This window comes from Rhinatrema bivittatum, chromosome 10, assembly GCF_901001135.1.
Source record: "Rhinatrema bivittatum chromosome 10, aRhiBiv1.1, whole genome shotgun sequence".
NCBI classification, from domain to species: Eukaryota; Metazoa; Chordata; class Amphibia; order Gymnophiona; family Rhinatrematidae; genus Rhinatrema; species Rhinatrema bivittatum.
Genome location: NC_042624.1, coordinates 26,646,793 through 26,672,429, shown reverse-complemented (window position 1 = coordinate 26,672,429; position 25,637 = coordinate 26,646,793). Strand labels below are relative to the sequence as shown.

Below are 25,637 nucleotides of genomic sequence, written 5' to 3'. Positions count from 1 at the left end.
AGCCAGTGCCGACGACGTGGGGAGCTGGACCCACAGAGAGTGAAGCGTGACCCTCGGCCCTGGTGACATCCCAGCCCTCTGCGCTCTCTGGCTGTCTCTTTCTGTCTTGCAAGCCAAGTCTGGAAGGTTCATGCCACTGTATCTCCTAAGTGAAAACAAGCTTCCTGACTACCCCCTCCCCGTGCTCCCCGCCCTATAAATACACCCTGCCCTAAGCTGCCTGCCTCAGACAGCTGGAGGAGTCTCTCTCACATGTCAACTGCAGCAGCTGCTCAGTAAACCCAAGCCATGGCTCCAGCACAGCTGCTTTTGCCGCTGCTTGTCCTCTGCCGGGCCTCAGTAGCCCTGGGGAGTGCAGACCCATTCAAAAGGGCCAATGACCAGAATGGCAAATGCACCTACACCTTCACTGTGCCCAGCCAGAGCGAGGAGAGCTGCCCGGATCCGGGCCAGACCATGTCTGCCATCCGAGCCCTCCAGCAGGAGCACAGAACCTACCAGTTGGACCTGGACTCCGTCAAGAGCCGGCTTGGCCTCCTGGAAAGGCTGTTGAGCCAGCTGGATAGGATGCATGGAGCAGCAGTGCCAGGAGCAGGAGAGCTCCAGCGGGAGGTGGAAACCCTGAGGAGGGAGCGGGCTCAGCTGCAGGGAGCAGCACGCAGGCTGGAGGAGGCCCTGAGCAACCTGCAGAGGGAGAAATCTGCTCTGGAAGAGGAGAGGCACAGGCTGCAGCGAGCCAACAGTGCCCTGGTGCAGAATCTGGAGAGCAAACAGCGAGAGGTGGCAGAGCTCCGGCAGAGGCCGTGCCCGCAGGTGGCAGAAGCCTCCGTCCAGGATGCCCACCTGGAGCCCAGGCAAGGTAAGGGCGGGGTGCAGGGAAGTGGGATATATTCTGCACCACGGGGGCCCTAGAAGCTTCACTTTCTGCAGCTCTTACTCTGCCCCAGTGGGAGGAAGGGAGCAGAGCTCTCTAAAGCTCGTCACAAATATATTAAGTCAGCCCAATAAAAAGGTCCCACCTTCAACTTCTTTGCTGACCTTCAACTTCAGAAGCAAAAAGTGTGTGTATGCAGGTATATAATTGTAAGTCAAAATATTAAATCTGAGTTCTAAGGGAAAAAAAAATTGAAATTGTTTAATTTTCACTCATATTTGGGGTTTTTCACAATTTTGGGAGGTAAGAAAGCTTTTAACGTGCTTCTTCTGGGACTGAAATGAGCCCCTTTGGGTTGTTTTGTTGTGCCTGCTCTGGAAGGTGCGACCGGGCTGCTCTGCGCAGTTAAACCACATCCTCGGGCTCCCAGCGGCTGCAGAGTGAACGTGGAGCGGGAAGCTCGGGATGTCTTCACTCCAGAGGCTGTGAGAAGAGCAGCACTCGTCTGCTGACATCACCTGGACAGATTCCCATCCTGTGCTTCATCCTCTTCTGCCACTCTGCAGTAACTGAGCATGGAAAGAAGCAATTCTGACCAGCAAAGTCTGCAGATGAGAGCCAGAGGTCAAAGAGCAGCTGCGCATAGGCGACTCCATAGGCTCATGATTAGTCTGTGACTTAAAAGCAGAGAGACATGTCAAGGATAACTAAAAACCCCTCAAAACAAGCAACTACTTGCATTGGTTATTTTATAGTTAAGAATCCATCCATCCCTCTCCAGTCTTCCCCTAGTTTCTCTCCCCTTTCTGCAGGAGAATATTGCAGGTGTCCGAATAGCACAGTCATGGTGTTGCTGTTCTGTTTATCATCAGAAACCGCTGTTGCAGACAAGCATGAGCAGGGCTTACAGAGCCCTTGGCAGGAGTGAGACTGTTAAAAGCAGTAAGGGGCCCTGGCCTTCCCTGTGACTTTCCCCCAGTACAACATTTTTTTTTTTTTATACTAAGGATTGAATCAATTAGGAATCCTCCTAGGAATACTTGTGAACAGAAAATAAGCAGAGTGGAAAACATCAGCAGCAAGAAGATGACAGATAATAACTCAAGTAACAGCAGCAGGAGGAGGGCTGGAGAAGGTTGCTGAAACGCAGAGGATGTGGAGATTCAAGAAACATTTATTGCCAGGATAATCCAGGATAATTTATATGCCTATTGCCGAAATAATGCAGAAAGTGGTAAAAAAAAAAAAAAGTACAGAAGAGAAATTACCCAGCTGATTCCAGCGCTCTGGTGCTGCTGTTTAGCATTATCTCTGGTCATGCTGGGGTCAGTTTTCAGAAACTTACTGACTCACGCATTTAAATTAAAGGAATAATTCAGCTTCCTAAAAATATTGGGCGTAAAATTGGCTGCCAAAAATGCAAAGGCATTTTGGGGGGACATATTCTTCACTTATGTGCATATATTTAGCTGCATAACAACTCAATAGCCAAACCCAGTTTATGAGGATATTTGTTGTCTGAAAATTGTGCTTTGCATGGGCTTAAAATGAAATTACACACATAACTTTGCTGAAAAATGTACTCCTTTATGTAGGATACATCATAGTTTACAGCCATAGCTGCTGTTTCTCCTGGGTTTCTCCTCCCCCCAGGATTATTCAGAGTTTTTCCCTGCTCATTCCTTTGTGGGAAGTTTCTCCATGTATTTCTAAAATCTTTGCATTTTGCAAAGCACGGGAGGAAATGCATTTTTGTTTCCATTTCTCTGGTGTTGCATTCCATACAGACTCTGGCTTCTTGGGGTTACAGTTAGGTTTTGACTGCACATTTCTACTTCTACTTTTCTGTCGATGATCAGGGCTGAATTAGCCTTGACATGTGGGCAACATCATCTGGCAGCACTGAAGGGACTCGTGTCTCCTAGCTAGTAAAGCTTTGAGCTCTCCTGAGCATGTGTGGGAGTTCCCACATGGCAGTAGTGGGCAGCAGGTAATAAGGGTCATTGGCCCCTAACCACCTATCCGAGGCTAGGAGAGAGTGCTGTGGGTCCTTGGGCACTGCCCTATTGCGCGGATGGTCAGTCCACCCCTGCCACGTGAGTGTTGCCTCGGGAGCCTCCTCAGCACTTTTTCTCCGAGCACCAGCATGGATGTGTACTCAAGTCTCTCCTTACATTTTTTTCTGTAAACTTTATATTTGATATTTTGTCTTACTAATTTCCTATATTTAGTTGCCTTGCTGCCTCTGCAGCACCCCCAGAAGCATTTCAAGTGCTACTTACAAAAAAGAAGAAGAGAGAAAGTTGTTGTTTCAAAGGCCTTGCCTCCTCAGAACATGTCAGGAAAGGAAAAAACGATAAGCAGATTCAAAAACTGCATCACGGCAAGGATTATAAGAACATAAGACTTGCCATACTGAGTCAGACCAAAGGTCCAAGAAGCCCAGTATTCTCTTTCCAGCCGTGGCCAATCCAGGTCACAAGTACCTGGCAGGATCCCAAAAAGGTCAATAGATTCCATGCTGCTTACCCCAGGGATAAGCAGTGGATTTCTTCAAGTCCATCTTAAGTTCCAGCTCTTGCCAATAGCTGCTTCCAGCCAGGCTTCCTCAATGGGAGAATCATCAGCCTAAATCCATGCAACAGGCAGAGGTGAAGCCTGGGCCCAGTTTTGATCACTCTGAACAATCCTTACCCATTCAGTTGGGGACAGAATCCAGGTTCTCATAGAAGCATGGCGTCAAATAACCAAGGACTAAGGTTTTCAAGATCGTGTAGTCTGGATACAGTTTGTGTTTCTCCCAGCTACCATTCCTTCCGCATCAACAGATCTCAGTCAAAATCCATCTCATCTAGCATAACTTCACCTGGAAAGCCAGTCATTGCTTCAAAAATGAGCAATAGACTCAGGCCCTGTGTTCCAACATGGACGGGGTTTCTGCTCCCAATACGTATTCGTCCCAAAGAAGTTGAGAGGATTGAGACTCCTATTGGACTTGAGAGACTTAAACATCTCCAGGAGAAATTCAGAATGAATTCCCTCAGCACATTTCTCCCTTACATATAGAAGGTTGAAAGGACGGGTGCCCTGGACCTGAAGGATGCATATGCTCACATACCCCTCCATCCTTCTCTATGGTGCTACCTTTGCTTCAAGGTTGATTCTTCCCAATACCATAAGAACATGCTATACTAGGTCAGACAGAGGGTCCATCAATCCCAGCATCCTGTTTCCAACAGTGGCCAATCCAGGCCATAAGAATCTGGCAAGTACTCAAAAACTAAGTCTATTCCATGTTACTGTTGCTAGTAACAGCAGTGGCTATTCTCTAAGTCAACTTAATTAATAGCAGGTAATGAACTTCTCCTCGAAGAACTTATCCAATCCTTTTTTAAACCTAGCTACACTAACCACATCCTCTGGCAACAAATTCCAGAGTTTAATTGTGCGTTGAGTGAAGAAGAACTTTCTCCGATTAGTTTTAAATGTGCCCCATGCTAACTTCATGGAGTGCCCCCTAGTCTTTCTATTATCCAAAAGAGTAAATAACCGATTCACATCTACTCGTTCTAGACTTCTCATGATTTTAAACACCTCTATCATATCCCCCCTCAGCCGTCTCTTCTTCAAGCTGAACAGTCCTAACCTCTTTAGTCTTTCCTCATAGGGAAGCTGTTCCATCCCCTTTATCATTTTGGTTGCCCTTCTCTGTACCTTCTCCATCGCAATTATATCTTTTTTAGATGCGGCGACCAGAATTGTACACAGTATTCAAGGTAGGGTCTCACCATGGAGCGATACAGAGGCATTATGACATTTTCCGTTTTATTCACCACTCCCTTTCTAATAATTTCCAACATTCTGTTTGCTTTTTTGACTGCCGCAGCACACTGTACCAACGATTTCAATGTGTTATCCACTATGACACCTAGATCTCTTTCTTGGGTTGTAGCACCTAATATGGAACCTAACATTGTGTAACTATAGCATGGGTTATTTTTCCCTAAATGCATCACCTTGCACTTGTCCACATTAAATTTCATCTGCCATTTGGATGCCCAATTTTCCAGTCTCACAAGGTCTTCCTGCAATTTATCACAATCTGCTTGTGATTTAACTACTCTGAACAATTTTGTATCATCTGCAAATTTGATTACCTCTGCTCCAGCATGATATAGACAGATTTGGTTTACATATCTCATACAACTCTCCAGCAGTCCCCTCATACATCTGTTAGCCCAAGATGAAGGGATGCTTTATCATCCCTCCCTCACAGCCCTCAGCCCAACAGCTTGGATGTTGAGCACTGATTGTGAATCTAGACTTGCCTAGGTAAATTAAAGACATTAAACTTATCTAGAAAGTCATCAAACAGAAGAAATTATGGGTTCAAATGGACACAGTTGTTCTCCTGTGATCCCAACCATTTGCTTAAATATGTGCTCCACTTTTCTGTTTCAGGTCTTGCCCTGTCTTCAGTGTAAGTACATCTCAGTGCCATAGAAGCATACTATAATCTGGTTGATATTGAAACATAGAAAATGATGGCAGAAAAGGACCAAACGGTCCATCCATTTGGCCCAGCAAGCTTATGGAAGCATCTGCCGCACCATACAAGTCACTCCCTTACTTAGTTTCCCAAACCGTGAAAGTCAGGGCCCTTGTTGGTTGGTGTCTGAGTCCAATTCCATCTTACCTCTTGCCATTGAAGCAGAGGGCAGTGTTGGAATTGCATCCAAAGTATCAGGCATATTGGTTAAGGGTAGCAACTGCTACACCAGCAAGTAAACCAATTTCTACTCATCTGTTGATATCTAGATTCATGAAAGGTTTATCGCATGTCAAGCCTCCAGTGCAAAAAATGCCAGTTCCATGGAACTTAAATGTCCTCTCAAATGATAAAGCCTCTTTTTGAGCCAGCGGAGTCAGCTTCACTAAAATTCATAAACATGGAAAGTAGTGTTCCCCCGTAACAGTTATTTCAGCTATGAAGAGTTAGCAAACTCCAGCCTCTAATTCATTGCTCACTGTATATATATTTCTTCCATAACAGAGTGGTCCTCCATACTCATCTGAAGTTTCTACTGAAGGTAGTCTGTGCTTTTCATTTTATTTCATTTCATTCAACTGAGTGTATTGCCTACCTTTTTCCCAAGACCTCATACACAAGAAGGAGAAAAAGCCCTTGGAAGGTAAGAGATTACTAGAAACAAACTCAGCTGCATCCTCTCAGTCTTCTCAACCAAGCGCACTTTGGATAGCTGAGTGCATTCAACACTACTTCATCTTCGCATGATTGCAGATCACGGATTCCTTAAAAGCCCATCAAGCGAGAGCTATGGCTTCTTCTATTACTCATCTCCAAGAAGTGCCTCTTGAAGACATCTGCAAAGCTGCAACATGATCTTAAGTTCACACTTTTTCATTCCATTATTGTCTGGACAATTGTATCAAGGACTGACAGTAAATTCACAAAGGCAGTTTTCTGAAATCTGTTCTTGTAGTAGTCCACACTCCATGTTGAAGTCCAGGTTGCTTAATCAGTAAACACTCTGCTGCAACCCTCAGCTTGGGATGTCCCACCTGTAATGGCTAATTCAGCCTGCTTGACAGAAAAAGCAAGTTTGCTTTTCCATAGCGCACAGGATGAATTAACCATGGAATGCCCACCCATGTTCCTGGAGGGGGGTTGACTACTCAGCTAGCATTAGCTCTGTTCAGGGCCGGTGCAAGGGTATTAGGCACCCTAGGCAAACCTTACAGTCTGGCGCCCCCTTTATATGCATTTATAACATTTTACATGAAAAATGACATTCTGAGGTAAAATTAATATACAAGTTGTTGTGATAATTTCATGCACTGTTGTGATGCCAACAAGAAAACTTTGCATCTTGGAATTCATATGGCATCATACCTATTATGATATATTTCGGCATGGTCCTTCCATATCAACACAGTACTATCTGCCAACACTCAAAGAATAACAACCCTACCTATGAAAAAGAATACCACAAATATTACACCAGAATCTAAAGTATCAATACACCTCCTATCAGGAAAACAGAACAGGCCAAGCTACTACAGATCCCTACAGAGAAACCACATGCTAAAAGAATGCTTCATCTCAGTCTTTGCATGCAGAACACAAACCCTCACCAAATACAGAATAAAGCCACATAAAGTATAAATAGAAATGTGCAGACAAAAACTGAACTGTAAAACGTATCACGCTAGACTCTATACAGTGTAACAATGGAAAAACAAAAATTTCACCATTCCTTGTGAAACAAATCAATAAAATAAAGATATATAAATCATTAATCATAATTATAAAATCATACAAATAAAATAAATTCAGAACAGCTAATGAATAGAATATACAATAATTAAAGACTCATGCAAATTTTGAAAGCTTTACCAAACACCAATAAAATATTTCAAACAGCAGACACATCACGTACTACCCAATAATAATAGTAGTCAATGAAGAAAAATGAACTTAAAAAGCCACCTTTACTTACCCTCTCCAGCAGTTCTCCTACTCCTTTTCCCTTGCAGGTCATACCAGAAGCAGCAGTAGCTGCTGAAGCTGTCCTCACAGTCCTCTTCCTTAGGGACCACAACCAGTCTCTTCTCTCTCTCACATACACACACACCAGTCACACCCTCTGGACCAGTTTCTGTCTCTCACACACCAATCATCTCCCCAACCAGTCTCTCTCTCTCACACACACACCAGTCATCTCCCTGATCAGTCTCTCTCACACGTCACCTCTCTGGCCAGGCTCTCTCACTCATAGAATCTTCTCGCTCTCTCTTACTTACACACAGGCTTTCAATCACACACATGCTCTATTTCACTTACAAACAGACTCAATCACACACATGCCCTCTCTCACAGCCACAAGCCAGCCAAAAACATGCTCCCAACTCTCTTGCACACACACACATTGATGCACAGAAGCACCCTCCGTGACTCACATATACACCACACACATACATGAAGCACCCTCCCTGTTTCACATACACATTACTCTCACAGAAGCACCTTGCTTTCAGACTTGCAGCATTTTTCACTTTTACTAAAAGTGAAAGTGATGCTCCCAACCGTTAAATAAGAAAACCACATTCCTATCAAAAGGCGAAATGACACCCTTCCTTCAGGTTCTTTCCTCCCAAGGGACAGCCACCCACACCGTACAGCTTTTCTTGTTTTACGCTTTCAGGCAATAAAGCAAGTGTCTTTCTTCAAACTCAGTGGTATGATTATTCATGTGGGAGATATGGAACAGAAAGACATCCTTAGTCGGCTTCCCTTTTAAATGGGAAGATTCCAGTCTTAGTCATTTAAAAATATACATTTTCTAAAGGCTTAAAAAAAAAAAAAAGAAAAACCATTTCGGATTCTATTCTAGTTTCATGCTTAAATTATGCTTAAAAAAACAAACCAAAAACAAAAAAAAACAAAACACAAACCCTACCTGGCATCAGTATCTTAAATTTGTGATTTTGCTGAGATGAACATTTTAAATTCTTTAATTTTTTTTGCTTTAGTATTTGTGTCTACCCACTTTGAGTTAAATATTATTTTCCAGGATGCTTAAAATTCAGTAATCCCAAAATCCCGTGCTCTCATCTACAAAAAAAGTTCTAAGTGAACCATCCTATTTTTATTTCCTATCAATTGTAATAAAATATATAGAAGAAAGAGGTAAGTTTCATATTACTGGTGCATGCCTCCACGGCCTTGCGCCCTTCTTGTGATATAATCATCAACTTGCCTCCTTCCTCCTTTTGTTCTTTTTGTTTATTTTATAAATAATTTTAATGTGATATTAATCAAAAAATTTTTTTAAAAAACAATTGTAATCTCCACTAGGCATAAAACAGGATAATATAACATATTTTTTCTCGTATTGCTTTCAATTTCATTTAAATTTTTATTGAATAGCTAATTTACGTTATCCCTATGCTTGTGGGAGATTGTATCTCAATCTCCGTTTTATCTATACGCCTTTCCTTTAAATACCCCAGAAGGGTTTTATGAACGCCAAGATCTTATATTTTAGACTGCCAATGTCCAAATAAAAACTGTTAGAGACTTATCTCCCGACACAGCTGCGTTTCGTTCTTTCTTCGTCAGGGGAGTATGTCCATTCCTGTTGTCTATTCTATGGTTAATCCAAAGTTTGTAGCTTATTTGTTCAGGCTATCTGTTCTCTCTCTCTGGCTCATAAGCTCCGAGTGGCGGCGTTGTTTTTGAGCGCGTCTTCCGTGTTTTAAAAACTGGTCAGCAGATCATAACTCGACCAATGGGGTTGGATCCGTGTTACGTGCTACGTCATCTTCACAACCAATTGCTAGTTGGTGGTCTCAAAATTAAAGAGCCGCTTGTCCCGAGTGGACATATGTCAGTGCCCCTTCCTTCTTAGATTAAACTCGCCCACTCCACTTCTTCATTTAATCCTCGTGATGCCCCTTCCTTCTCAGATTAAACTCGCCCACTCTACTTCTTCATTTAATCCTCGTGGTGCCACTGTATTCAACCTAAAGATCCATTGTTGTTCAATATAGTTCAATTTCCTCCTTTCGTCTCCACCTGTGTGATCAACCTTATCGATGACTGTCCATCTTAATTGATCAAAGACATGATCGTATTCAATACAATGTTGCACCATAGGTGCTTCCACAGTTTTTGTATTTAATTTCGATCTATGCTCGATCAATCGAGTTCTTATAACCCTTGATGTCCTGCCTATATAGTTTTTAGGGCAAGGACACTAAATCAAGTAGATCACATTTTTTGATGTACAATCGGTGTCTCTATTTCTCATTATACAGTATCCTGTAACGGGATCCTTCCATTCATTGCCCTCAATGGTGGTATCGCACATGTCACAACGTTGACATGCCATGTGATTTCTTCTTATAGTTTTCTCTTCAGTTTCTCTAATAATATCTGCGTGAACCACCATATCTTTTATGTTAGATCCCCTCGTTGTAGCTATTAGTGGGAATTCTCCAAATGCCTCATGTACGGATAAGATAGGCCAATGTCTTCTTATGGAAGCTGTAATGGATGCCGTTGCTGTACTTTGAGGAATAATGCAGGTTAGTCTACCTTGTTCCTTCTTTTTTCGGTATTGGAGCAGTTGGTTACGATAAGCATATTTTGCTCTTTTATATGCTCTATTTATAATTTTTTTAGGATATCCTCTATCCTTAAATTTATTCTTCAAGTATTCTGCTTGTCTCTCAAATTCTTCAGAGGTGGAACAGATTCTTTTATATCTAAAAAATTGGCTTGCTGGTAATCCTTGCTTCAAAGACAAGGCATGATGACTGATATTTCAGGAGAGTATTTCTCTCAGTTTTTTTATGATGTACAGTTGTCTCCAATGTTTGTCCTTTTCTTTCTATTAATACATCTAAGTAAGATATTCTTTGTTGACTACTCTCTGATGTGAACTTTAAATTCACATCTACTGTGTTTATCCACAGTAAAATCTTGGACCACCATCCCAATGGTGGTCCAAGATTAAATATTGGCGTTGATACATCGACGACGTCTTTTTGATTTGGATGTCAACTAAAGAAGAATTGGAAAACTTTTTACTGTGGATAAACACAGTAGATGTGAATTTAAAGTTCACATCAGAGAGTAGTCAACAAAGAATATCTTACTTAGATGTATTAATAGAAAGAAAAGGACAAACATTGGAGACAACTGTACATCATAAAAAAACTGAGAGAAATACTCTCCTGAAATATCACAGTCATCATGCCTTGTCTTTGAAGCAAGGATTACCAGCAAGCCAATTTTTTAGATATAAAAGAATCTGTTCCACCTCTGAAGAATTTGAGAGACAAGCAGAATACTTGAAGAATAAATTTAAGGATAGAGGATATCCTAAAAAAATTATAAATAGAGCATATAAAAGAGCAAAATATGCTGATCGTAACCAACTGCTCCAATACCGAAAAAAGAAGGAACAAGGTAGACTAACCTGCATTATTCCTCAAAGTACAGCAACGGCATCCATTACAGCTTCCATAAGAAGACATTGGCCTATCTTATCCGTACATGAGGCATTTGGAGAATTCCCACTAATAGCTACAACGAGGGGATCTAACAAAAGATATGGTGGTTCACGCAGATATTATTAGAGAAACTGAAGAGAAAACTATAAGAGGAAATCACATGGCATGTCAACGTTGTGACATGTGCGATACCACCATTGAGGGCAATGAATGGAAGGATCCCGTTACAGGATACTGTATAATGAGAAATAGAGACACCGATTGTACATCAAAAAATGTGATCTACTTGATTTAGTGTCCTTGCCCTAAAAACTATATAGGCAGGACATCAAGGGTTATAAGAACTCGATTGATCGAGCATAGATCGAAATTAAATACAAAAACTGTGGAAGCACCTATGGTGCAACATTGTATTGAATACGATCATGTCTTTGATCAATTAAGATGGACAGTCATCGATAAGGTTGATCACACAGGTGGAGACGAAAGGAGGAAATTGAACTATATTGAACAACAATGGATCTTTAGGTTGAATACAGTGGCACCACGAGGATTAAATGAAGAAGTAGAGTGGGCGAGTTTAATCTAAGAAGGAAGGGGCACTGACATATGTCCACTCGGGACAAGCGGCTCTTTAATTTTGAGACCACCAACTAGCAATCGGTTGTGAAGATGACGTAGCACGTAACACGGATCCAACCCCATTGGTCGAGTTATGATCTGCTGACCAGTTTTTAAAACACGGAAGACGCGCTCAAAAACAACGCCGCCACTCGGAGCTTATGAGCCAGAGAGAGAGAACGGATAGCCTGAACAAATAAGCTACAAACTTTGGATTAACCATAGAATAGACAACAGGAATGGACATACTCCCCTGACGAAGAAAGAACGAAACGCAGCTGTGTCGGGAGATAAGTCTCTAACAGTTTTTATTTGGACATTGGCAGTCTAAAATATAAGATCTTGGCGTTCATAAAACCCTTCTGGGGTATTTAAAGGAAAGGCGTATAGATAAAACGGAGATTGAGATACAATCTCCCACAAGCATAGGGATAACGTAAATTAGCTATTCAATAAAAATTTAAATGAAATTGAAAGCAATACGAGAAAAAATATAAGTTATATTATCCTGTTTTATGCCTAGTGGAGATTACAATTGTTTTTTAAAAAAAATTTTTGATTAATATCACATTAAAATTATTTATAAAATAAACAAAAAGAACAAAAGGAGGAAGGAGGCAAGTTGATGATTATATCACAAGAAGGGCGCAAGGCCGTGGAGGCATGCACCAATAATATGAAACTTACCTCTTTCTTCTATATATTTTATTACAATTGATAGAAAATAAAATTAGGATGGTTCATTTAGAACTTTTTTTGTAGATGAGAGCACGGGATTTTGGGAAGACATACACTTATATTTCTCATTACAAGCGGAGAAGGATACAGATCATTAAAATTCAGTAATTTCATCTTTCATCCAACTTTTCTAAAGTTCAGGTATATGTATTATCATATTTCATTTTTTTAAACTGGCAGATTCGTTTCTCACATACACACACACTCACAGAAAGAAGATCGGCGCTAACCAATGGCACCGTTAGCCCTGTCACATGGTAGGGGCTGAAGGCCATCGGTGCCATTTTGCTTAGTGGCAGCAGAGGTCCTGGGAGTGGCAGATCGCTCCCGGGACCTCCGCTGGACCACTAGGGGGGGGTGTCGGGAGGGTGGCACTGGCGGGGAGGCAGGGCGAGTCGGGAGCTGGCTGCCTGCCGCGGCGCCCCCTAAGTCTCGGCGCTCTAGGCACAGGCCTAGCTCGCCTAGTAGTTCCTCCGGCCCTGGCTCTGTTACAGGCTAGGAAGCTCATGAGGCAATTCTCTCAATTCTCAGTAGAGCTAAAAGCTCTACTAGCCCTAGAGAGAGAAGTCTATTTGGTGCTGCTGTATGACATCACCTACATGTAGTGCCTAATTCATCCTACTATCTACAGAAAACACTGTATACGGTAAGAAAACTTGCTTTTATGGTCACTTTATTCTGTATATCTGACAAAGGTGAGGTGGTCTGCAAGTGTATAGTTTTTCTGTAGGGCCTTTGGGAGGCATGGACAAGATGAACAGCAGCTTGGGGGGCATCAGCCTGCTTTGTTAGGGTACAGGATGCCAGAGGTCCATACCACTGGTACAGAGGCTGGGGCTCTCCTGAGTACTTATACAGCCATATCAGAGGGGGGCTGTTCAAATCATTCAAGAGAGTCCTAGTCCTCCCATCATTGGCCCTGCCCCACCCTGTGGTGAACTTTTCCCCATGGTCTGCTGGTTGTTCCAGCAGTGGGCCTGGATCTGTAGCAGTTCAGCTTGTTCTCTTTTCCAATCTGCTTCTCCCTATAGGAGGTGTATTGGTGTTCCAGGGCATGTTGCAGTATTACCTTTTCATCAGTAGGGCTGTTGCTAACTGAGCTCTGTTTTGGATGGGAGGTTTAATACACATGTGCTGAATGTGGGGTTTGGGGTTTTTTTTGCAGTTTTGTGTTACTTCCCTCGAGGTGGCGGGAGTCTGTGTCACTGCTATTGAGGTGACACCTGAATCTAAATATTCTGTTTTGTATGGTGAGTAGTTAGAGGAAATCTAGTTTTGCTCTGCCCCCGTTATTAGACATTTTCTGGGGATATGGCACGTCTGTGTGCAGAACTGGAGTTCTGTCCCGTTCTATATGATTTTGTATCAATAATAGACCTCACATTTCAGACTTATAAAGGAAGATTGGGCGAATGGTGCATGATCTACCCTCCCATTCATTTGGCATTACAAAGAAGCAGATAGAGAACAAGCAGTGCCATTTCTCACCATTGATGGGGGTATTCATTACTGCTTGGGTGGCTTCCAGCTCAGTCAGAACCAGGGTTGGAATCCAGTACCAGAAGCCTTTATTTGCAATTACCTGGGGATTTTTTTGCCCTGTTTTAGAATCTCCTCCCAGCTCATCTAGCACAGCTACAATCCTCAGCCATGGACCATGCACCAGGGCTCCTCTCTGCAGCCATGGCCAGCTCAGGGAACGACACGACCCACAAACTGAACCCCAGGACTGTGGTCTGGTAGCAGTGCCACTGAACTACTGGGCTGGCCTCTGCTTCTGCTCTCCATGTTCCCACCGTAGCCACCCTGCTCAGTAGCAGACATGGTCTCCCTACCTTCTGCTGTTAGCTTGGAAAAGTGCCAGAGAAGCAGCACGGACACCGAGCTCAGGCAATGTATAAGAAGAGGGAACAGGTCAGTAACACTAGGAATAAATGCTTTGCAATAGTGAGAGTGACCCATGGGCCCTGAAGTCTGCATTGTATAAAAGGTAATCTTTACCCAACAACTACGTTGGCATTTTGTTTTAACCACTTTTAGTATTGATGGGTTAAACATGCTCCTCTTATTACTGTCATTCTCTAGGTGTAGTGCGCTGCTATACAGACAACTTACAAATGCCATTTGTGAGGGAAATAGGACGCACATGGTGGAACAGTAAAACCCCAGGGGAAATGCATCAGACCGGATGGACAACTGACCCTTACTGAAGCAAACACCTCCAGGTGCAGGACCAGTTACTCGCCCGGGACCTGCATCAGCTGCCGCTATAAGCAGAAGGAACGCTTGGCACCGTTCATAAGCCAGAGTTATCTTCTGCTGAGCAGGAACCAGAAATAGGATGTGATGAGATCAGCACGGACATTGCAGAGCAGCAGGAGGTCCTTTTCCTGTGCCTCCTATCTAAAAGATGGAACTAGACACAGGCGTTTACTTGGGCAGGCTTTGGCGTGTGACGTAAGCTTTATGGCCAAATATGTGCCAGTAAGGAATCGCTTAACCTGAGAGGCGTTACAAAACATTTAGTTTTTCTGCCAAACTCTTTGTGGCTGGCACGGGTCCAGTGCAGAGAAAGAGAAGAGGTGAGACTGGAGGGAAGAGCAGGGGTCCTTGTGCTCTTGCTTGATTTATCTATATATACACTAAACCCGCAGTGCACTCTCCTCAGTCCAGATATAACCCACATAAATAGGAGCAGTGAAATACATTCTGTAATGGTGAAAACTCAGCACAAACTGTTCCTATATAAGAGAGTGTCAGCGAGCCAGGCAAATATGCAAGAGCACCTAAACAGGCAGTAGTCCGGACCTCTCTATCGTTCACAATTAGCGTTTGGAAAAGGCCACGTCGATAAACAGCATATACTATAGCACTATGTGTCATTACTTATATATTAAGCACTGTTTTTTTAAGCAAATAAAAATGCCTATAGGCAGCTCAGAGAAATTTACATGATAAAAGAGAACAAAAACTCCAACGTTAGCTGGTGTTTCGTATCTCCTGCGTCAGGGGGACTTATTCAAAACAAGCGCTCCATCTGGATCCACGGATCTCCAGCGAATTAAAAGAGGCAGTGCTCGATTTATTGACAGTGCTGTTGGTTTTATCCACCTGACTGGCACAGAGAAAGAAGCCGAGTAAGATGCTGCTGGTTCTCCGTGAGAAAGTTTTCTACAGAGAAACCTACCCAGCCACGGGATTGCAAACAGATCACGTTAGAGGGATTTGATCCACGGAGTCAGAGGAATCGTGCCATGTGAATAGTATTAAAAGAAACAAATCACAAGCAATGGAAGATATAAAACAAAAAAAACTTTACATAGGATGCAGTGGTAATCTCTAGAACAAACCAAAAAGGAAACCAAAGGCAACTAGGTCTGGACTTGCAGTGGCCTTCACTTGCAACTCCAGCTACAATAGAGAAAAGGTTCCCGGTGATTTGGCAGAAAAGTCACCACTGCTAGGACAGTCTCTCTTCCCTCAACCATTATGAAGAGGGAGTCTCTTGCTGAAAGCTATAGTGACATTATGCAAAATACAATATCATAGGCTTGCAAATTCCTACCCCAACAAGCACCAGCAAAACTCCATGAAAACTCAGTTCTATTCAATATAAATCAGTAGATTTTCTGTAAATAACTGAGAGAACTTCTGAATATAGAGAGAAAATGACCTAGAGAAAAAGGTGCATATTAAAGCAAAGGGTGCCTATATCAGGGGTATGTGAAATTTGTCCATGAAGTGTATGTGTGCGAGGGAAAAAGGTCAAGTCGTTGATCTCCTTTCTGGAGCTCCCTCCTTTGGGAGGGAGCTCCAGAAAGCAGGATCCGCCACCAAGGTGAACCTCCTTTACTGAAGGTAAACTTAAAAGATGTTTTTGAGCAGAGCACAACTGATCCAATATAAGAAGTTCTTTTATTTCAAGAGACCCATGGGCCCTGAAATCACACAAAAATAAATGAACAGGATCTTGAATCAATGATAAAGCAGCAAACAGAAAAAACAAAAACAAACTACAAACAATAAGCACAATCCAAATAAAATGAGATGCGTCTCTCGGCTTTCCCCCTCCCCTGTGTGCACCTGCCCTCAGGATACCCCATCCAACAGATCAGTACTGAATCACACCAACATCCATACCCACTCGTACAGCCTCTCAACAGTTAAGCATGTAATGCTAGAAACCATGCAAACAAAGATTGAGTTTCCACCGACAAAGTGGCAACAAACTTATTTTATAACTGAAGAGATAGATATATAGATATACACACACACACACACACACACACAACACATTCATACACACACATATAAATATATATATATATACATACATATATACACACACACACACACACACACACACAACACATTCATACACACACATATAAATATATATATATATACATACACATACATATATACACACACACACACATATATACACACACATACACATACACACATATATACACACACATACACATACACACATATATACACACACATATAAATATATATATATATATATATATATATATATATATATATATATATATATATATACACATACACACACATACACACATATATACACACACACACCGACATTCGATCTGAGATATCACACCGGTTTACATTCAGGTACTGTAGGTATTTCCCTATGCTCAGAGGGCTTACAATCTAAGTTTTTGTACTTGAGGCAATGGAGGGTAAAGTGACTTGCCCAAGGTCACAAAGAGCAACAGCGGGACTCGAACCCTGGTCTGTAACCCACTGCTCTAACCACTAGGCTAGATTCCTTCACCCTGATAGACTTTTGCCATTGTAAATGTAAAAAGTCAATATAAAAGTAAGTTGCCATTATCTGCTCCCACTGGGTAAGACTGGGAGGGGAATCAGATGCCCAATGAGTCAAAATAAACTTTTTTACCCAGCAAAATAGCCAAATACAGGAACTGATTTTCCATGGCCATATAACTATCCTCCTCTATATCAACCCCCAAAATAATTAATACAGCCGTCAAGTCAACCTGCTTCTCCTCGAGCGTTCTTATTCTATTTTGAATACCCGACCAAAAAGACTTCAACTCCTCACACCAGGCAAACAAATGTATGCAAGTCCCAGCATCCCTCTGACACTTCAGACCTGGGTCTGTATCCCAGAAGCCAAATCTGCATCCTCTAACTATCAAGATAAGCTCTGTAGAGATGTGAATTGGAACTGAAATCCGAACCGATTCTGGTTCCGATTCACATCTCTAAAGCTCTGTGCAGCAGTTTGAACTGTGTTTCTCTGGTATAAAGATCAGCAGTTAGCTTATATACAGAAGAGAAGACTCGACAAATCATCCTCAACTAATTCAATTCCCAAGTCCCCAGACCATTTGTATGCTAAAATCTCAAAAAAAACAGATGTCAGCCATATTTCACAGGAGTTTACACCACTAGGCAGTCTTATTCAGTTTAGCAGGTCTATTCTTTATCTGCTTGTCTAGTGCCCTCACTGAAGATCTCACAGATTGTTGCTTGGAAAGTGACATTACAAGATGACGTGCCTGTAAATAAGCAGAGAAACCAGGGGAAGGAATATTCCACTTTTCTCACAACTCCTCGAAGGATGCGATATCAGAGGAATCAGTACACAAGAAGTCCCAAACCCTATTCAGACCTCCAGCTTTCCACATGTGAAAAACACCATAGTCTTGACCCAGAGAGGATTAAGCATTGATTAATGAATTGTAGAAAAGATGAGATGTAAGGAGATAATTTGCAAAAACTCCAAAGGTACCTCCAAGCTTGGACTAAGGCGTGAAATACGTAAGAATGACAAACTCCTTTACAATGCAACAAGTTAATTAAGGATATGGGGCTGTTTTCAGCTTGTAATATAGGAATATCATAATATAGGCCGTCAATAAATCTGCAATTAATCTCATCTGGCAGGCTCCATTATACCAACGCAAGCCTCCCAGTCCTCTGTCATTTACCAACTTGTAACTGATCCTGGCTGATTTCCCTTGCCAAATAAATAGTGGAGCTGCAGATTTAAAAAGCCCCAACATCACCCTGTTTAACCCAAGAAGGAATCATCTGGAAGGGATATAAAAACTTCGGTAATGCTATCATTTTTACTATAAAGGGAAAGCGTTGGATGGGCTACCTTCACCAAGATTTGAGCACTAGGAGAACTTTACAACGTCCGATGCCACTCATCCCATGAAATCCATATTCAGACAAAAACCATGATGTGACCAATTGTCCTTGTCAAATGCTTTTTCAGCATCTAAACTGAGAAAGAGCATTAGGGTCCTTAAAGACAAGCAGTAACTATATTGACCAGAAAAAATCTGTTATGTATGAAGACCACTTGATCCAAGCTTACTAACGAAGGGATAACCCCAACCGAGTGGCCAGAATTGAGGCAAACGGCTTCATCTCTGAGTTGAACAGGGAGATGGGCCTAAAAGATCCTGGTGACAAAAGATCCTTCCTCTTCCTATGCAGGTTGGTGATTAACGTTATTCATATCCTTTCAAAACTGACTCTGTTCTACCGCTTCCAATGAGTGCATCCACTCCTGCCTCAATACCTTGTAGAAATCATGCTCCAGAACATCTGGTCCAGCTGCCAAGGCCAGTTTCAATGATTGAATTGTAATTTACCAAATCTGATTTTGGACTATTTAAACAGGATATCTGGGCTTCCGTTAACCAGGAAATAGGTAAGGTCTGAAAGAAAAAAAAAAAAAAAAGCTTGAGAGAGAGGACTGACCCAGGTTGTGAAGGATACAACATCTGGAAGAAGTCAACTAGTATCTTTGAAATTTCAGAAAGTTTTGTGCTCTTATTACCTTCACTCATCTTTAGAGAGAGCTATGTATATAATGCAAAGTCATGCTAACAGCCTCCCAGCCTTACTCCCAAATGTATGCAGATTAAAGTTACAGAAGATAGACTGCACTTGAGCTCTCTGTTCAAGCAGTTTATGCAGCTGCTTACGAGCTTCTTGCAAAATTATTTAGTCTGAAGCTTGCAAGGTGCACATATGCATCGGTTTCAATCTATGAATATTACGGGTCACCTGCAAACTACAGACTTCACTCTTCCACATCTTTCCCACCATGTAAGCAATGATAGGTCCTCTTAAGATGGCTCTCAGCCTCCTAAAAGGTTACCTTACTTATATCAGAAGTTGAATTGTCTGCATAATAAGTTGACCGAGCTTTGGCCATAATAAAGATTAGCGTTCATCCTCCAAGGGCGAGGCACAGCTCTTTCCCCACAAGTTAGAGCCAGAGAAACAGAGTGATCAGACAATACATCATCAAGTATCATAGCAGATGCAACCTTTTTTGTAAATGAGATATTAGAAATGGCAAAGGCGTCCAGTTCTGAGTAAGCACCCCGAGAGATGTATAAACTCTCCAGATGTCCAGGAGTTGCAATTCCAACAAGAGAAGATTTCTACCATAATGACTTTGAAAACCCTTTATCTACCCTACCGTCAGCTGTACTATTAAATCTATCATATGATAGCCAGATAACTGGGTTAACAAACATTTGGGGCATACACATTGCAGAGGGCAAACTTGTTTACCCAGAACAGAGCATAGACAATAACATATCGTCCCCTTGGGTCCTCAATACATTTTTTCAAGTGGAATGGGACATTTTTCCATATTAAAATGGCAACACCACAATTCCAAGAGGAAAAAGAAGCTGCAAACCAGTGCCTCACCCATCCTTTACACAATTACAAATGAATTTCCTGCAGAAATACCAACATCTGCTTTGTGTTTCCTAAACAATGTCAGGATCTTTTTTACCTCTCATTAGGGGAATGGACACTGTCTTTTTTCCTAAATAGAGTTAAAACTAACCATTACCCCAATTTAAGAGACACCATCTGCAAAGACATAAAGCAGTGGCCAAATGGTACCTGCCAAACCCACTCACACTCAACCTGCTATACACACAAACCTCCCCACCTCCTCTTTTCCAAATCCCACCGACCACACCAACCACAGTAGCAACCCAAGAACCATTAACTGTTTCCATCCTACCAACTCTACCCCCTTCATAAAACCTCAGCCCAAGAAGCACTCTCTTCTTCTGCAAACCCCTCTATACAAAGTTTCCAGTATATTGAAAATTTAGATCCTGGACTTCACATTTAAATCCCGCACTTTTTATACACATGCCGTAAATGCAAATATAAATATTAAGTGCAATGAATTTTGGGAGCATTCATATCCTTTCTAGAAAATTCTACACAGTCTACAGAATGAGATGTAGACATTTTCTCAACAAAAAAATTGAAGTAGTTAACTCCCATTAAGTCCAAGTTTAAAGAGAAAGTATATGTGCTGGATAACACAAGACCTGCTAGAAATAAAATACGGATATGATCTCATACTGGGCAAAGAGAAAAGAAAGCCACAGCTCGTTCCTAGAAGTCAGGATAATAATGTCTCCCGTTAGCCATGGTAGCAAAGTCGGCACCAAACCATTGCAGATCCTCTGCATGAAGTAGTGCGGTGCATATCTTGCACTCAGGTGCGAGGCTCCCACTCCCCTACATTGCCGCAGCCTCCATGCACCGCCTAAAAAACAAAACAGGGCAAAACATGCTCCGCCCCCTGACTCACACTGGTGAAGGAGCTCTGATAAATAAATAAAATACTATGATCAGTGTGAATAGGGTGCGTGTGCAGGGAATGGGGTGCAACTGGATAAATGTCTGTATCCAGGGAGGAGGTGGATAGAGGGTGTGTGAAAGGTGAAATAAGTACATTTATTTCTTCAAAAAAAAAAAGGGTACTGATCTTATTGGAAAGGTATTTGTATACTTTGTTTGCAATAACACAGATTGCTACAATCCTGTGTTTTAGCATCGAGGTGGGACACAGATAGCGTGGTCTACCAGGAGCTGAAGTCTGAGAGATCAGAGGTCCCTGCTTCCACACATCTTCAGGAGAATCCCTCTTTTCCCAACAGACCCAGCAGCACAGAAGACATCAATACTGGTAATTCTCAATATTGTCTTTTTCTTGGCCCAAGCTGCTTTATAAGAGAGTGAGTTTTTCTTGTCCTGACTGCAGATTTGCCAGTCTATCCTGCCCCCTTTCCTTGCATACATTATTTGCAGGGCCCACTCAACTCTGTTAACCTCATGAGATCCACAACAGTTCTGTGGGTAGAGTCAGAAGAACTAGAGCAAGAGAAGGTCTAAAAATATCATAAAACAGCAGTGGTGAAAGACTCAGAGTCAACTCAAAGCCAGAATTATTGAGGAGAAAGGAATGAGTAGCACTTACACACTGAAGTGATAAGTGCTGAACATAAGAACATGCCATGCTGGGTCAGACCAAGGGTCCATCAAGCCCAGCATCCTGTTTCCAACAGTGGCCAATCCAGGCCATAAGAACCTGGCAAGTACCCAAACACTAAGAAGAACCCATGCTACTGATGCAATTAATAGCAGTGAATTTAATCTATCAATAGAATCCAGATGCAAAGAGCCTAACTCACAGAATAACTGGAGATCTGCATGCATAGTACACCCAGTGATGAATCTGCAGTACTGATTTTTCATCTACACATGATTTAATGCACATGATTTATCATGTGCATTAATACACATTTAGCCACAGCTCTGTACCAGCTTATACCAAATGCAGAATTGGTATAGCACCACTAACTGCTCCTTCCATACTAACACTAGGAAGTTTGATTCATGGCTGATCTAATTCGCTGGATTAGAAGACTAGTACAAGGGTTGGCCCAGTGGCTATGCTGTGCATGGCCATGCAGAAAGTCCCCGCTTCAATCTGAGTCAAATCTCCTTCACACTGGGTTAGCTGGGACGGGAGATCCTGCTGAGGTAGCATTCACAGTCCCCAGGGTGGGGGCGAGGGTATTGCAGCCAATACTCAAGGGTGACACCTAGAGGTTGGAGTTAGGGTCAATAATTACAGGGTTCCAGAAAGAGCTTTGAGCATGGCTCCTAGTCCAAGGCTGCCACTGCAATGAGCAGACTAGGTGCATTGGAGTCGGGATAATTTAAAAAAAGACCATTTCTCCAGGTTCCCAGTCCTAATTCCAATTGTGTTGGAGGCCCAAAGGAACAGGAGGAAACTGCTGGGTAAAAGAAACAGAACTACACGAACAGGATAATATATATAAATAATGCAACATTAAGGTCAACATTTTTCCATTCAGGACCTGTTTTTGAGCTATAAACAAAATCGCAACAATTGATAATATAAGTCAGAGTGAGATCCTTTAAGCTTTAATGTAGCATATGGGGTGATGGACATTGACAATATCTGCCCACGGTGTTGCATATGTCATGTTTCTGATTGATTTACTTGTGTGGGGACCTTCTCTTGCAGCTCTCAGAAAGCTTTTCTGGACCCACAGCATAGGAACCAAAGGAGAAAGCCTGTTCCACTGGTTACCACTCTCCTCGTTCTTTAAATAAGGGCCAGGCAAGGAGAACAGTGGATGCAACTTCTTTTTATGGTTTATATAGGACAACATTGTAAAAGTGATAGAAACTTAAAAATGAAGACTTTTGTTGCAAATTGACTTGGAGAACATGACGCCACATCTCCTGCTCAGCTTTATAGTTCCTTCCGCTCCACGCTCCCTGTCGCTACCATCTTCAGAGGGAGGCTGCTCCTTGAATCAACCACCCCTTCTATAGAAAGAAAGATTCCTTAGATCACTCCGGTCTACTCCCTTTCACTTTCCTCCCGTGACTCCTCATTTCAGAGCCTCCTTTCCAACGAAAGAGACCCACCTCCTGTGCATTTATTCCTTAGAGATATTTAAATGTCTTTCACAGCTTTCCTCTAGGGCAGAGGTGGCAAACTCTGGTCCTTGAGAACCACAAACAAGCCAGGTTTTCAGGATATCAAAAAGGAATATGCATAAGATAGCATACAATGGAGGCAGTGCATGCATATTCATTGCAGATATCCCGAAAACCTGGCCTGTCTGTGGCTCTCGTGGACCAGTGTTGGCCACCCCTGCTTAGGTTATTCATCTTTTGCCCCGATGACAGCTCCTGATAACCCCCAAAATGCTACAGCTCATGCCCAAGAAATGGAAGTTCCAAGATTTCCCAGTTGCATCCACTTTGTGAATGACCCTAATGCAGCGTAAAGTCACTTAACCCATTTTATTAAGTTCATAGCCTACGTTCAGAAATTCATATAAAATGGTAGAGAAACTTATGGTGCTGAAATATGTGGAAGATATTTCAGCACTAAGCCCATAATTTTCTCTACCACTATATGACCATTAGCATGTGCAGAAGAGATAGCAGAGGTAGAATTATGCAGCACCTTTGTCAATACAGTGTAGAGAGGATCCTGTGCTCATGCACTGACCCAATGGGATACAACAGTAACTTAAATTATTTCAAAATGTGTTATTAAAAGCTGTGAAAATCTGATGAGTAGTTTTAAATAGCAGCAAAAATGTACATGTACCAGGTATTTCACAGAACCAGCTGCTCGGTAGCTGTAGTTGTGTCTTTGGTTTTGAAATTAACCAATCAGGCTCATTTGCTACAGCTGCTGAGAAAGAAGGGTTAAGTTTAGAATTTCTTTGACAGATTAGAGATTCTGACCCAGGAAGTTCCCCTATGCTAGTTGCTGTCTTCTGGTCTTGCATAAGTCAGTGAGCAGTTTGTCTCTCTCGTTATTTCACAGACTGTGGAGAGCTAGTGTGGGTCGGTGAACCCGTCACATTCCGCAGGGCCGAGAATATCGCTGGCAAGTATGGGGTGTGGATGAGAGACCCAGAACCTGTGCCACCTTATACTCATGAGACCACATGGAGAATAGACACCGTGGGCACCGACATACGACAGGTCTTTGAATATGAAAATCTTGATCAGTTCATGAAGGGCTATCCCTCAAAAGTTCACGTATTACCACAGGCCGTAGAGAGCACGGGGGCTGTTGTATATAAGGGTTTCCTTTACTACCAGAGGCGTAAGTCCAGGCTCTTGTTCAAGTACAACCTGAGAATGGAAAGTCTGGCTCTTCAGAAGGAACTTCCCAACGCCGGCTACCACGGACAGTTCCCCTACTCCTGGGGTGGATACACAGACATTGATCTGGCCATTGACGAGACTGGGTTATGGGCAATCTATAGCACTGACACGGCCAAAGGTGCCATAGTCCTCTCCAAACTGGATCCAGATACCTTGGAGGTGCAGCAGACCTGGGAAACTGCCATCCGCAAGCAATCCGTTGCCAATTCCTTCGTGATCTGTGGCACTTTATATACAGTCAGCAGCTACTCTTCACTAGATGCTATCATCAGCTTTGCTTATGACACCAGCACTGGGGAGAGCAGGCAACTAAGCATCCCCTTCAAGAACCGCTATCGATACAATAGTATGATGGACTATAACCCTACCCTGAAACAGATTTTTGCTTGGGACAATTTCAATATGGTCACGTATGATGTACAACTGTCCAAGATGTGAGGGTGTGTGGAACAGTCAGAGAGCAAAGTTATCAAAGGCTGATAAACAGCACACAAAGAACCTGTCCATGAAGGAAGAACAGAACACATGTATTTTCCTCCTGCTCTTCCCTTTTCCCACAGATGCATGGATTTCTGGCATGGATCACAGAAATAAAAACCCACAATCCGATTCCATGTCATGAGGAGTTAGCGTAGGTCTAGCTTTCTCACATATTAGTTCTTTTTGGCACATGGAATCCTGCTATTTAGGCCAAGTACCAGAGCAGACGTCAGTCGGATCAGAGCACCGACGGAGTGGAAGTCTTCTGGCAACAATTGTGTCTATACGAGCATTTTTCAAAAGCTGACGTGGTTTGTAAAACCTTGGTTGAGTTGCAAAAGGCATGGAAAAGTAGTTTCTAAAGCGATACTATCAATGACTGAGTGACATTTTAATGACAATAAGTCCATTGTATTATTTGTAAACATTTCTACAAACCTTTTCTAATCTATTGTACATTCTCAGCTGAAGCAGCCATTAATATATTTGAGGTTTACTTAATGAAAATAAAAAATGGCTCTATTAGTAGCCTGGATAACCAAATATCGATGTTTAAATGTTGCAGGTGTGCAAATAAGAAAGTGCAAGTCTTCCATTCTGACAGAAATAGAACATAAGAAACGCCATGCACAGTGATCCATCGAGGCCACCATCTTTTCTCTGATAGTGGCCAACCTAGATCTCTAAGAAGACACACCAAACAGATCATTTACTTTTGTTCAAGCTCGGTACAGTAAAAAGTTGGATTAGAATGCAATATTGCAATTTACAGTGGGGAAAGAGGGAGGGGACGTGCATCTGTCACAGTCTGAGA

The 25,637-nt window shown here is 42.3% G+C and overlaps 1 protein-coding gene across 1 annotated transcript; it reads left to right on the top strand.

The window, feature by feature from the left end:
* Nucleotides 1-239: 239 nt before the first annotated feature.
* Nucleotides 240-25,366, top strand: MYOC (myocilin). The gene is made up of 3 exons (XM_029618152.1): nt 240-859; nt 21,168-21,302; nt 23,997-25,366. Exons 1-3 carry the CDS (start codon nt 289-291, stop codon nt 24,779-24,781), a joined length of 1,491 nt encoding a protein of 496 aa, XP_029474012.1. The 5' UTR covers nt 240-288; the 3' UTR covers nt 24,782-25,366.
* Nucleotides 25,367-25,637: the final 271 nt, after the last annotated feature.

Bases quoted from the DNA above. Each gene is read 5' to 3' on its own strand.
- MYOC (XM_029618152.1), top strand. From the start codon at position 289: ATGGCTCCAGCACAGCTGCTTTTGCCGCTGCTTGTCCTCTGCCGGGCC. The intron at 860-21,167 runs GTAAGGGCGGGG...CCTGTGTTTTAG, and splicing joins CCACCTGGAGCCCAGGCAAG to CATCGAGGTGGGACACAGAT. The intron at 21,303-23,996 runs GTAATTCTCAAT...GTTATTTCACAG, and splicing joins CACAGAAGACATCAATACTG to ACTGTGGAGAGCTAGTGTGG.